This window comes from Rhizophagus irregularis, chromosome 9, assembly GCF_026210795.1.
Source record: "Rhizophagus irregularis chromosome 9, complete sequence".
In the NCBI taxonomy this organism is placed as follows: domain Eukaryota; kingdom Fungi; phylum Glomeromycota; class Glomeromycetes; order Glomerales; family Glomeraceae; genus Rhizophagus; species Rhizophagus irregularis.
Window position 1 is genome coordinate 3,448,381 of NC_089437.1, and position 12,027 is coordinate 3,460,407.

At 26.7% G+C, this 12,027-nt stretch overlaps 3 protein-coding genes across 3 annotated transcripts; 2 read left to right on the top strand and 1 right to left on the bottom strand.

Moving 5' to 3' along the window:
- On the top strand, positions 1 to 1,533 carry OCT59_029810 (uncharacterized protein; the record flags this gene model as incomplete). Its single annotated transcript, XM_025326276.1, has 3 exons — positions 1 to 139; positions 230 to 640; positions 713 to 1,533. 3 exons carry the CDS (start codon positions 1 to 3, stop codon positions 1,531 to 1,533), a joined length of 1,371 nt encoding a protein of 456 aa, XP_025176826.1.
- A 2,601-nt stretch (positions 1,534 to 4,134) lies between these two features.
- OCT59_029811 (uncharacterized protein) lies at positions 4,135 to 5,823 on the top strand (the record flags this gene model as incomplete). Its single annotated transcript, XM_025332118.2, has 3 exons — positions 4,135 to 4,270; positions 4,356 to 4,766; positions 4,849 to 5,823. The coding sequence occupies 3 exons, from the start codon at positions 4,135 to 4,137 to the stop codon at positions 5,664 to 5,666; spliced, it is 1,365 nt and encodes a 454-aa protein (XP_025176825.1). The 3' UTR covers positions 5,667 to 5,823.
- Positions 5,824 to 10,399: 4,576 nt separating this feature from the next.
- On the bottom strand, positions 10,400 to 11,398 carry OCT59_029812 (uncharacterized protein; the record flags this gene model as incomplete). Its single annotated transcript, XM_066146222.1, has 7 exons — positions 10,400 to 10,449; positions 10,528 to 10,593; positions 10,713 to 10,880; positions 10,942 to 10,996; positions 11,081 to 11,104; positions 11,170 to 11,262; positions 11,345 to 11,398. The coding sequence occupies 7 exons, from the start codon at positions 11,396 to 11,398 to the stop codon at positions 10,400 to 10,402; spliced, it is 510 nt and encodes a 169-aa protein (XP_065994890.1).
- Between the last annotated feature and the right edge of the window lie 629 nt (positions 11,399 to 12,027).

The following is a 12,027-nucleotide window of genomic DNA, read 5'->3' on the forward strand; positions in this document are numbered from 1 at the left end:
ATGCAGCAACAAAAAGTTCCAACTGTAATTATTATTGGTGCAGGTCTAGGAGGCCTTACTCTTTATCACGCTTTGATTAAGAATAAAGATAAAAAAGAATTCAATGTAAAAATCTTTGATCGAGAATTCAGCCCTCAAGGTATACATAAGTATGCAGTACGTTTTCATAATGTTTTTTAAAGAATCACTCGACTAACTCGAACACTTTTTTCTATGCAAAAACTGAAAGCTCGATGGCAAGGATATCATATAGCCATAAACAATTTTGGAGCTCGATCTCTTATAAATTGTATTCCTTCATCTATCGCTTTAAACCTTTCAAAAGCAATACCAAATCCAGTTCTTAATGTGGAATATCATGGACTTTCACTCACCGATCATACAGGAAATCTATTATTAAGACCTCCAGATAAACAAGTTAAAGATGTTTTCGAAGCTGCAAATTTATCTGTCGGTTCTTCAATAATTATAACTTACCGTGATAAACTTAGACATGTTCTATTAGAAAATGTACCAGTTCAATGGGGTAAAAAATGCATTAGTTATGAAGAAACTGATGATGGTGTTTGGATACTTTTTGAAGATGGTTCGAAAGAATTTTGTGATATTTTAGTCGGTGCAGATGGTATCAATTCTCCAGGTAAAAAAGTAAATAAATTAATATCATTTATTTCAATTAATAATTAGTTTATTTCTTTACTATCTCTTTTAGTTCGAAAACAAAAATTACCAAAATTGCAAATTTTTGATTATGGAATAACCATAATTGTTACAGATGTGGCCGCACCTAAAAATCTTTTAGACAGATTAATTACTAAATTCAATGGAAAAGGTGTAACTCAATCTGTTGGATTAAATGGAGAAACTTCGGTTACTATTTTTCGTCTTATTCCAATAGAGCAAGAAAATTATGAGAATAAAAATGAATCTTATTATAGAACAACAATATTTTTTGAATATCCATCTAAATTAGATGATGTTGAACATGATAAAATTAAAGTTGATGATAATGATCCTGCATCTGTTGTCGATCATGTTAAATATATGATTCGAAAATTAAGACCAGAATGTGAGTTAACTAACGTTATATTGGAATTATGGGACTTAGCCGTTCCTAAAACGACTTCTGATCCATCTAAAACTTACAATCCTATACGAAGAAGAAAGATGCAAGATATTGATCCATTATCTGTTAATACATGGACGAGTAATAGAATTACATTATTAGGAGATGCCGCTCATACTACGAGTCCTGTATTAGGATTAGGAGCGAATAATGCTATTGAAGATGCTGAAGTTCTTTCTCGAGCATTACTTAATTATTCTTCAGAAAATTATATTTCTTGTATTAAAGAATATGAAAATGAAATGAGAAAACGAAATTCCACCGAAGTACTAAAATCTAGATTTGTCGAGATAAGAAACACTACTCCAGTTGGATATATTGGTTGTCTTTTTAGAAATAATTTGTTGAGAATTATAAATACTATTATGAATTTCTTTAATTATAACTTACTTGCTAGGAATGGTTAAATATTTACAATTAAATTTATTATGCATATTTTATCATTTCTTTAATATATACTATATATATATATATATATATATATATAATATTTATTTATTTATTTATTTATTGTATAATATATATTTTTTTTTTTTTAAAAAAAAATATTTTTTTCGATTATATTTCATTTTGATATTAAATAAATACATTAAATTTCAATTTATTAATAAATTCCAAATTCCAATCCAAAGATGCGACGAAGTTTGATGATGTAGTGAGAGAGGATGCTTGACGGGTACATATTCCTTAAAATTTTTGTTTAATTTATTATTTATACGTGCATATACAGTATGTTGGCTATTAGTTATCATATCACGATTGGTCATACGAGTTTTTTTTACGCCAATTTGCTGCTTTACAGTTTTGAATATTTTTCAAAGTACTCCTCAATTTGACACGTGATTTAGGATTCAATAACACGTGATATTGTGAAACAAGTCCAGACTCCAGAGTTAATTATTTTCTATATTTAAAATTTAATTCAATAAATTTTTATAACATCATGACTAGCTACTTACTATTCGAAAAGATTTAATTACAGCTGCACTTGATAGAGCATATGCATTAACATATTATAATATTCAGGATATCTTAGAGGCTTAGACAACCGATTTGAATTTAGACAACGAACAGTCAACGAACTATTCTTGCTCTTACAAAAGATGAAAAAATCATATGAAGTAAAATTATTAAATAAGATTTTGACGATTATAAACTTTTTTTTTAATGAAAAACAAAAAGAATATGATAAATTTTCATGATGAATATTTAGCTAGAGATCAATAAAAATCAAATTTTTCAAACTGGATAAACACTAAGAATAGTAGGGTGGCCCCTAATTTGCAAACATTTACACATAACTAAAGGTAGAGGTTCCGAAATTTATGCATGATGTTATTCATAAAATTATTTAATAATAAATTCTTCTTTAATTTTGTAGACTAAATCTCGTTTATCTATAATAAGTAACAAACGAGGACAAGTTATTAAATGTTATAGTTAAACAAAAAAACCCATTGGTTGTAATATACAATGAAATTCGATAAATCGGATCCTCTGAGATTGGGCCTAAACAGGACATTTTTTTTTCACGTATATTGGAACAATTTCGATATATCGAAGTTTATTATATAAAATTCATATCAATATTTGTAAATATTTACATACAATAAAGTTTTTGATTATATGATATAACCAAGATTAAAGTTTTGATCTGATTTTCGATTTTCAAATTTAACGTCCTTCGACGACGTTGTCAAAGAACGAAAACCAGACATATAAAATTAGATTTCAAATTTTTTTGATAATTGATATATTCGGATTTAAAAATAGATTCTCTAATTAAAATTCAAAATTTTATAATTTAGATGAGTCACCTGCATCAAAAGTTGGGAATGATCGATTTAATAGCTAATACTAATTTAATATGATATATAACTAATATAAATCGGTGTGTTTAATTCGATATGTCAATATTATGATTAATATATAGATTTTTAAAGAAACAGGAGACTTTTATCTTAAAAATTGAATGTCAGTATGTACTCAATTTCATTTTAATACCAGTAAACCTGAACCAGAATAGTAAAAGATAAAAAGAATCAAAATAAAAAAGTTAAATCAATAATAAAGTTAAAAATTAAAAATCGAAATTTTTTATTTAAGAGCATCAGACGTAAAGAATGAATATAAATTTTTTTTTTTAGTTTCTTATAATTATTAATTGATAAATAAAATAATTATTATAACGCGAGCAGAATTATTTATCACTCGACTGGCCGTACACCATTTTATCATGCTCATCGTCCCCGTATCACTATGAAAGCAGATCGTAATCAGTAATCACCAGTTTGTTAATAATAATATTGAATTTTTATTTAGTACATTTTTTTTTCGACAAAAAAGCTCACGCAAATGTATGTTATGCGGTATAAAATAGTATGGTGACACGGTATTAGAAGATAGTATTTGCGTCAAAGACTTACTATATCACGTATGATTTTCTCAAAAAGGAAATCCGCTACTTCTTTTTGGCTATTAAATTACCTATCAACAGTACACAATTGTTTTTTTATTTGAATATAAAAAACCTAATCCAAATCAATTTCATTCAATAAATATGCACCAACGTTTTTTGGAAAAACTTTCTTTTTTTAAGCTTGCAATAGTGGTTTTGACTTTACATATTTTAAATAAAATACATGCAGTATAATGAACTACTTTATAAATTACTGGTTTCAGGTCTATTCAAATAATGAAAAAAAAATCCTCTACAATGGCTTAAAATTATTAATTATTTTTATTTTTCGGTTAAAATTGAAAAAATACTGCGTTATATTCTATTATTAGGTATTTTGACCCACTTCGGATAAAATTTTCCGGTAGCTTATGTTCAAATTAATGAACGGAATTTCTTAACAGAAAATATGTTGCATGACAATAATGCCAAAGGAAAAATACCGGATAAAATTCGGCCAATATATTACGTCAAATATATATATTTTATCACTTCGTCTCCAATTCATCTTGTCTGATATCAAATTGTAATTAAAATAATTTTTTTAAAAATGCAACAAAAAATTCCAACTGTAATTATTATCGGTGCAGGTCTAGGAGGCCTTACTCTTTATCATGCTTTGATTAAGAATAAAGATAAAAAAGAATTCAACGTGAAAATCTTCGAACGAGAATCCGGCCCTCAAGGTATACACATAAGTATACTATATAATTTTTTCATAATATTTTTTAACAACTAACTTGAATACTTCTTCCATGTAAAAATTGAAAGCTCGATGGCAAGGATATCATATAGGCATAAACAAATTTGGAGCTCGATCTCTTATAAATTGTATTCCTTCATCGATCGCTTTAAACCTTCCAAAAGCAATGCCAAATCCAGTTTTTAATGTAGAATATCATGGATTTTCACTCACCGATCATACAGGAAATCTACTATTAAGACCTCCAACTAAACAAGTTAAAGATGTTTACGAAGTTGCAAATTTATCTGTCGGTTCTTCAATAATTATAACTTGTCGTGATAAACTTAGAGATGTTCTATTAGAAAATGTACCAGTTCAATGGGGTAAAAAATGTATTAGATATGAAGAAACTGATGATGGTGTTTGGGTACTTTTTGAAGATGGTTCAAAAGAATTTTGTGATATATTAGTTGGTGCAGATGGTATCAATTCTCCAGGTAAAAAAATAATAAATTAATATCATTTATTTCTTTTAATTTCAATTAATAATTATTTTATTTCTTTTACTATCTCTTTTAGTTCGAAAACAAAAATTACCAGAATTGCAAATTTTTGATTATGGATCAACCATGGTAATTGCAAATGTGGATGCACCTAAAAATCTTTTAGACAGATTAATTACTAAATTCAATGGAAAAGGTATAATTCAATCTGTTGGATTAAATGGAGAAACTACGGTCACTCTTTTTCGTCTTATTCCAATAGAGAAAGAAAATTATAAGAATAAAAATGAATCTTATTATAGAGCAACAATATTTTTTGAATATCCATCTAAATTAGATGATGTTGAACATGATAAAATTAAAGTTGATGATAATGATCCTGCATCTGTTGTCGATCATGTTAAATATATGATTCGAAAATTAAGACCAGAATGTGAGTTAACTAACGTTATATTGGAACTATGGGACTTAGTTCCTAAAACGACTTCTGATCCATCTAAAACTTACAATCCTATACGAAGAAGAAAGATGCAAGATATTGACCCATTATCTGTTAATACATGGACGAGTAATAGAATTACATTATTGGGAGATGCCGCTCATGCTATGAGTCCTGTATTAGGATTAGGAGCGAATAATGCTATTGAAGATGCTGAAGTTCTTTCTCGAGCATTACTTAATTATTCTTCAGAAAATTATATTTCTTGTATTAAAGAATATGAAAATGATATGTTAAAACGAAGTTCCGCTGACGTACTAAAATCTCGATTTGTTGAGATAAGAAACACTACTCCAGTTGGATATATTGGTTGTTTTTTTAGAAATAATATGTTGAGAATTACAAATGCTATTATGAAATTTTTCGATTATAACTTACTTGACAGAAAGGATTAAATATATAATGTAAATTTATTATACATATTTATAATATATAGTATTTATTTATTTATTATATATATAATATATTGCTTTTTCATAATACATCAAATCTTGCTGTTACAATCTATTAATAAATTCTGACCTGAGATGCGACTAATGTTTGAATCTTTAATTTATTATTTATACGTGCACATACGGTATGTTGGTTAATCCCGACGAGTTTTTTACGCTGAAAAAAATTAACACGTGATTTAGGAATTCAATAACACATGACGAAAACAGTAAATTTTTAAATCCTTAAAATTTAATTTATTATTTTTTTTTGTCTGACTATTCGAAAAGATTTAATTTTGTTTGCAATGGATAGAGTATATGTGGAGAACTTTCCTTATATTTATTTCACTGAAGTTATTTCTGGAAAAGGAATTTCTTTTGTATCCGATATTTATAATATTGGCATACTTATGTGGGAAATTTCATCTGGACATCCACCATTTATTAATAAACATAATTATGATCTGCGATAAGAATAATAAGACCAAAAATAATACCCAATGTTTTGGGTGCAGATCGCTGGTATTGTAATCTTTCCGGAAGAATAAATGATTGCCAAAAAGAAAATAATGAACAGATAAATTCCATTATAAATCCTTTCGTTTTTAAGAACTTAGTGTATGATCTAGAAATTCCTTTTTTGGGAATTTAGTCAGTCAAGTATATGTATTTTAACCTGGACCAGAAATGTAATAAAAGGACAAAAGGTAAATATTACTATTTTCTACTATATCAGATATGAATTGATTTTATTATAAACAATTCATATTTTTATTATATTTGTATACATAATTAATATGTTTTATACTATAATATATTAATATGCAACTTACCGTAGCTTTGATTTATAAGAGGATAAATTGATAATTATTTGGCATGATCAAAAATTCATACATGAATGATCTTTGAATTTCTAAAATATGTAATATAAATAGCTAATATTTAATTTTATATAATTATATAGATAATAAAGCAAAGAATAAAACTAAAAGACTTAATTTTAAGTGGCAGTAAAGCAATTTTGTAATAATTAATTATTAATGAACAAAATGATGACTGATAAGTTATTTTTTTTTTTAATAAAAATGAAATAAGATATACCGTAGTATTTTATAAAGATTTCTCAAAAGTCAGAAACGAACGCGTACTGACTTATAATCAATTTATAATTTTTTTATTTTAAAAAATATATGTATAATGTAGAATAATAAGAAAGATATCAATTGGTTTATATTTATTTTTAATCAAGTTTATAATAACGTAATATTTATCTTAAGTAGAAATTTATGATTCAAATCTTCAAACGAAAATATTTTTGATGATAAAATTTCATGATGCGGCAATAATGTTAATATTAATATTATGGTGGATTGTTGTCATGTGCCACGCAGTAGCAACAATTGACAGCCAATTATTCAACACCCACCGTAATATTGAATCCTCCGTGCCTAATAGCTCTATAATATTAAACTTTACAATAAGACTTTGAAAAATGACGCTCAATCCCGCTTGTTCGATGTTTTACGTGTTACTGTTTGATAATTTTCTTCAAAATAAATAATTAATTAGTAAGATATTTTAGAATTTACAGTATAAAGCTGCAATATCTTTACTAACAGGTTAATCATCGCCTATATATTTAACATAAAAACAGTAATACATAAGTTATTTGATTTAACAGCAATTTATTTAAAATAAACTATCCTAAAACTATTCGAAAAATTTAATTAGCCTTAATATTGAAATTTTGTGTGTATATTGACGCATTATCATATCGCACTTTTAATATTTACATAAAGAAATAAGTACACAAAGTCAGGCGTATGTCACAAACTCACAATTACTTAAAATAATCATGTCGGACATAAAATTATACTATTTTAATCACAAAGCCACTTTTGAGTATAATACACTAATGGCTAAAGGCGCGATTAACATCACATCATCAATTATGTTAACCATCATTTTTTTACTCATAAGTCACGACTCACGAGTCTCGATTTTATAAACTATATATGTTCTCAATATATAAATATACCATCAGTTTTCTCCAAAAAAAAACACTCCCTTTTTTTCAGAACGGTCTTGAGTTATGGCTTCCAAGCTATCTAGTTGTAATCCTAGTTGTAATGTACAATAGTAGGAAATAGTAGGAGCAATAAAACGTACTCCAGTTGGCCAACGTTCTCAACCACCTACCACTCACCTACCCCAACATTTCCTCTGAAAAGCAATAGTGATAATAGTCAACAGACTCTGGAAACTCATTCCTTCTGCAAGAAAGAAAGGCGTGAAAGATTTTGAATTAGGTAAAACCCTTGGTGAAGGTTCATACTCTATGGTATTATTAGAGATACGCTCATTCAAAATTTTGAGATAATTTTCTCTGGATAGCGGAAATTATTTTCTATTTTGTCAAAACTAGACAGCCTCTTTGAATACGGATTTTGGCAAGTAAAAAATAAGATTTTTTTTCTTTCTTTTTTAACGAACTTTATTAACAGTTGTGTCTTTGGATACGTGAGATAAGATCTTTATGAGAAGGGATTTTACGAAATGGTTGAAAATGTTTTGATTTTTCTTTTTAGACAGTTAATAATATTGGTTTTTCTAGCGTAATATCACTGCCGCAGTACTGCTTATGGAGTTCTTGAAAAGAGTACATATCAAGTATTAAAAACACGAAAAAAAAACTTATGTTTATATTTGTTATCTGATCTCTTATCATTGTATCATTGGATGTATTTATTCCTTTTTTTTATTTACCAGTTACAGCACTATTTTGTATTGAAACACTAGACAACAGATGAAAGCTCTCTGAATGGAGTATTACCAGTTTTCTAGATGTGTGTAAAATGGCTCAGGAGACTTTAAAAGAGGTGTGTATTTTTTTATTTGCAAAGTGAGTAACTTCCTAAGCTAAAATTAGAACGGATAACTCATTGAGTCGGGGAGTTCACAAATTTTACTTAGGAGGGTACTGGATTTATTTGCTTGGGTTGGGTAAGGGTGAGCAAAGTGGGTAATTCCTATGAAATTACCTGCTTTTATTTTCTTTTTTATTTTATTTTATTTTTATTTTTATTTTTTTATTCCCTTTTTTTCTTTTTTTTTTTTATTTTTTTTTATTTCTCTTGTTCACTTGATAACCAACTCAAGCAAATAACATCCTACTTTGTTATTGATAAAGTCTGCTAATTCTAAAGGAGGAATTGGCTATGTCTTCTTTACCATTAAATAAAAATTTAGCACACTATTAATAATTTTTCTTTCTCATAATAGGTAAATGCAGAGATTTACAATCATTGGTAGAATGAAGAAATTTCTTAAAGAGTTTTTGAAAAAGAGTGTGTATTAAATATTAAAAATGTGAAATTTTTTTTTTGATATTTATACTTTATATTTGTTATCTGATTTCTTATTATTGGATTGTATTTATTCCTTTTTTTTATTTATTAGTTACAGCACTATTTTGTATTGAAATACTGGACAACAGATGAAAGTTCTCTGAATTTTGAGCATTACTGATTTTCTAGATGAGTGTAAATGGCTCAAGAGACTTTAAAAGAGGTGTGTATTTTTTATTTGCAAAGTGGGTAACTTCCTAAGCTAAAATTAGAACGGATAACTCATTGAGTCGGGGAGTTCACAAATTTTACTTAGGAGGGTACTGGATTTATTTGTTTGGGTTGGGTAAAGGTGAGCAAAGTGGGTAATTCCTATGAAATTACCTGCTTTTTCTTTTTTATTTTATTTTATTTTTATTTTTATTTTTTTATTCCCATTTTTTCTTTTTTTTTTATTTTTTTTTATTTCTCTTGTTCACTTGATAACCAACTCAAGCAAATAACATCCTACTTTGTTATTGATAAAGTCTGCTAATTCTAAAGGAGGAATTGGCTATGTCTTCTTTACCATTAAATAAAAATTTGGCACATTATTAATAATTTTTTTCTTCTCATAACAGATAATAGGCAAATGTAGAGATTTACAATCACTGAGAAATTTCAACTTTAAAAGGAATAATATATGGTAAATAATTAATTTGAAAAGAATATTATATATTACGCATTTATCTTTTTTCTAGTTAATAGTTCTACTAGAGATACTAATTACAAATAAACTGAATCATTTACTGCTGATTAAAAATATTATTAAGATAAGATAGCTTTAGGTGGTGATTCAGGTGTGTAGTGAAGGTCCTATCATTATATCAATCATTAAAGATAAATTCACTAAAGATATATCAACTAAAATCAAAAGATAACATTTTAATAAAAAATCATTTGTTTATTTTTTTTTAAAAAAAAAAATATTATAATGTAAAAATTAAATTCAGACTTAATCTATAAAATCTCTATTTTTATTAATCATAGTCTTTTTACTCAAGATTTGTTGTAGAATTTAATTTGAAACTAATCTCCTATTAATAAACATTTAATATTTTGAACCTTTACAAAATGTACGATTCTGTACATAACTGAATCTACTACGTAAATTCCTACATTACGAAAAAATATATATGTATTAACATTTTATATTAAATCAAAATCATCTTGGATTTGAAAATTAATTACCACCCTGTGAGTTTGCTTAATAAATCATCGCCTAATCCAATCCTTTTTTCTATCTCTAATTTGTACTAATTGCTTTGTCGGCTTCATCTATTAATGCCAACTCTTACCGCTTCCATTTCATTCCATAGTCTGAAAGATGATTTGAAATGATGGTGATGTTGTTGTACCTAAAAGAATAGAAGAAAATTATTTTATAAAAAGATATAAATTACGTGAAGAATCAGTAATTATACAATATTACTTACATTCACAATAATCACATAATAGTTCTGTAGCTTCAATGGACGTTGTTGCAAATGGACATCTTTGTCCTGCAGGTCAATTATGTGTTATAAGATGCCTAATCAAATAATAAAAAATAAAGTTACATGAGAAATTAATTCTATTTTTTATTAAATATGATAATATTACAATCAGGTATTTTACTTACTTTCGATAATCATCAACATCTTTTTCATAAATTTGTGCATATTTTCAAGTTCTAAATATTCGACCTTGATGAATTTCCCATTTTGTGCTTCAGTTGCGAATCCAATTTTTCGCCATTTACCACCTTCTTCATGCAGATTTGCTTTTGTCCATAATTCTTCCAATATTACTTAATGTGATGGAATATGTAATGATACTTGTGTCCTTTTCCATCAATATGCTTGTCGTACGAAGAGGGATTGAAATTCTAGCAATTGCTTTTCCATATATGACATTCATTAATAACTAGGATAAATTAAGAATTCAATCAACGTTAACACAAAGTCATTAAAATAAAAATTTTGATTACTCGTAATACTTCATACATACCATGACAGTTTTTCCTGACTTTAGCTTAATCATCATATCCGTTATGATTTTGTTTATAATTTTAATCATGTATTACGTCAAAGCAGTACCGAAGTTACTATAGAATTATCTGCTATAGATAATTTAATAATTATGGTCATGGCAGGTCTACGAATAATGTTTGCTTCACTAAATGTTATCATCTAAAGAAAATAAACAAAGAAACTTAATTAGATAAATGAATCTTATTGAAGATGAAAAAATAGAACATATTTGGTTACGTACTTTATTGATAAATGGAATACTACTGTAAACTTTCTCATTCCCACGATCATACATAAGCAAGAATACTCCCCCTAAAATTATTTATTATAGTAATAAAAGATTTTAAACCATTTCACCTTAAAAACTCACCAGCAAACCTATTTTTTTTAAAAAAATGGAGCATAGATAAATATAAAAGCTTACCTTGACGTACTTTTTGAAAAGAGATAAATTATTTATTTAATTCCACTATTACTTATTGTTATAATATTTACATATAATACCCTAATTTTTCTAATTTTTCGCAAATTTCATCCGCTCAATCAACGGCGGACGAAACTAAATCTTAATCGTCCATTATTTTTTATTTTTGTCAGAGATTTCAAAGCCAAATGTAAAAAAAAAATTATTTTTTGTTTGATCCATTATCTGCATATATAATTAGTTAACTTAATTAAACATTTGGCTATTCGAACATAAGTCAAATTATTTGATAAAAGAAAAGTTGATAAAAAATCTCGGTTGCTTAATCATTACATCGTGTAATACACTAAGGATAAACTTTTATATATTATCAATTAAATAATTATAAATCGCGGAAAACCGGCTTACAAAATTTACTAACATTTGAGTTTCATCAAATGAAAGAAATTTCGAATACAACATTTATAAGAGTATGCATTATGTAAGTTAAATCGTTGAGA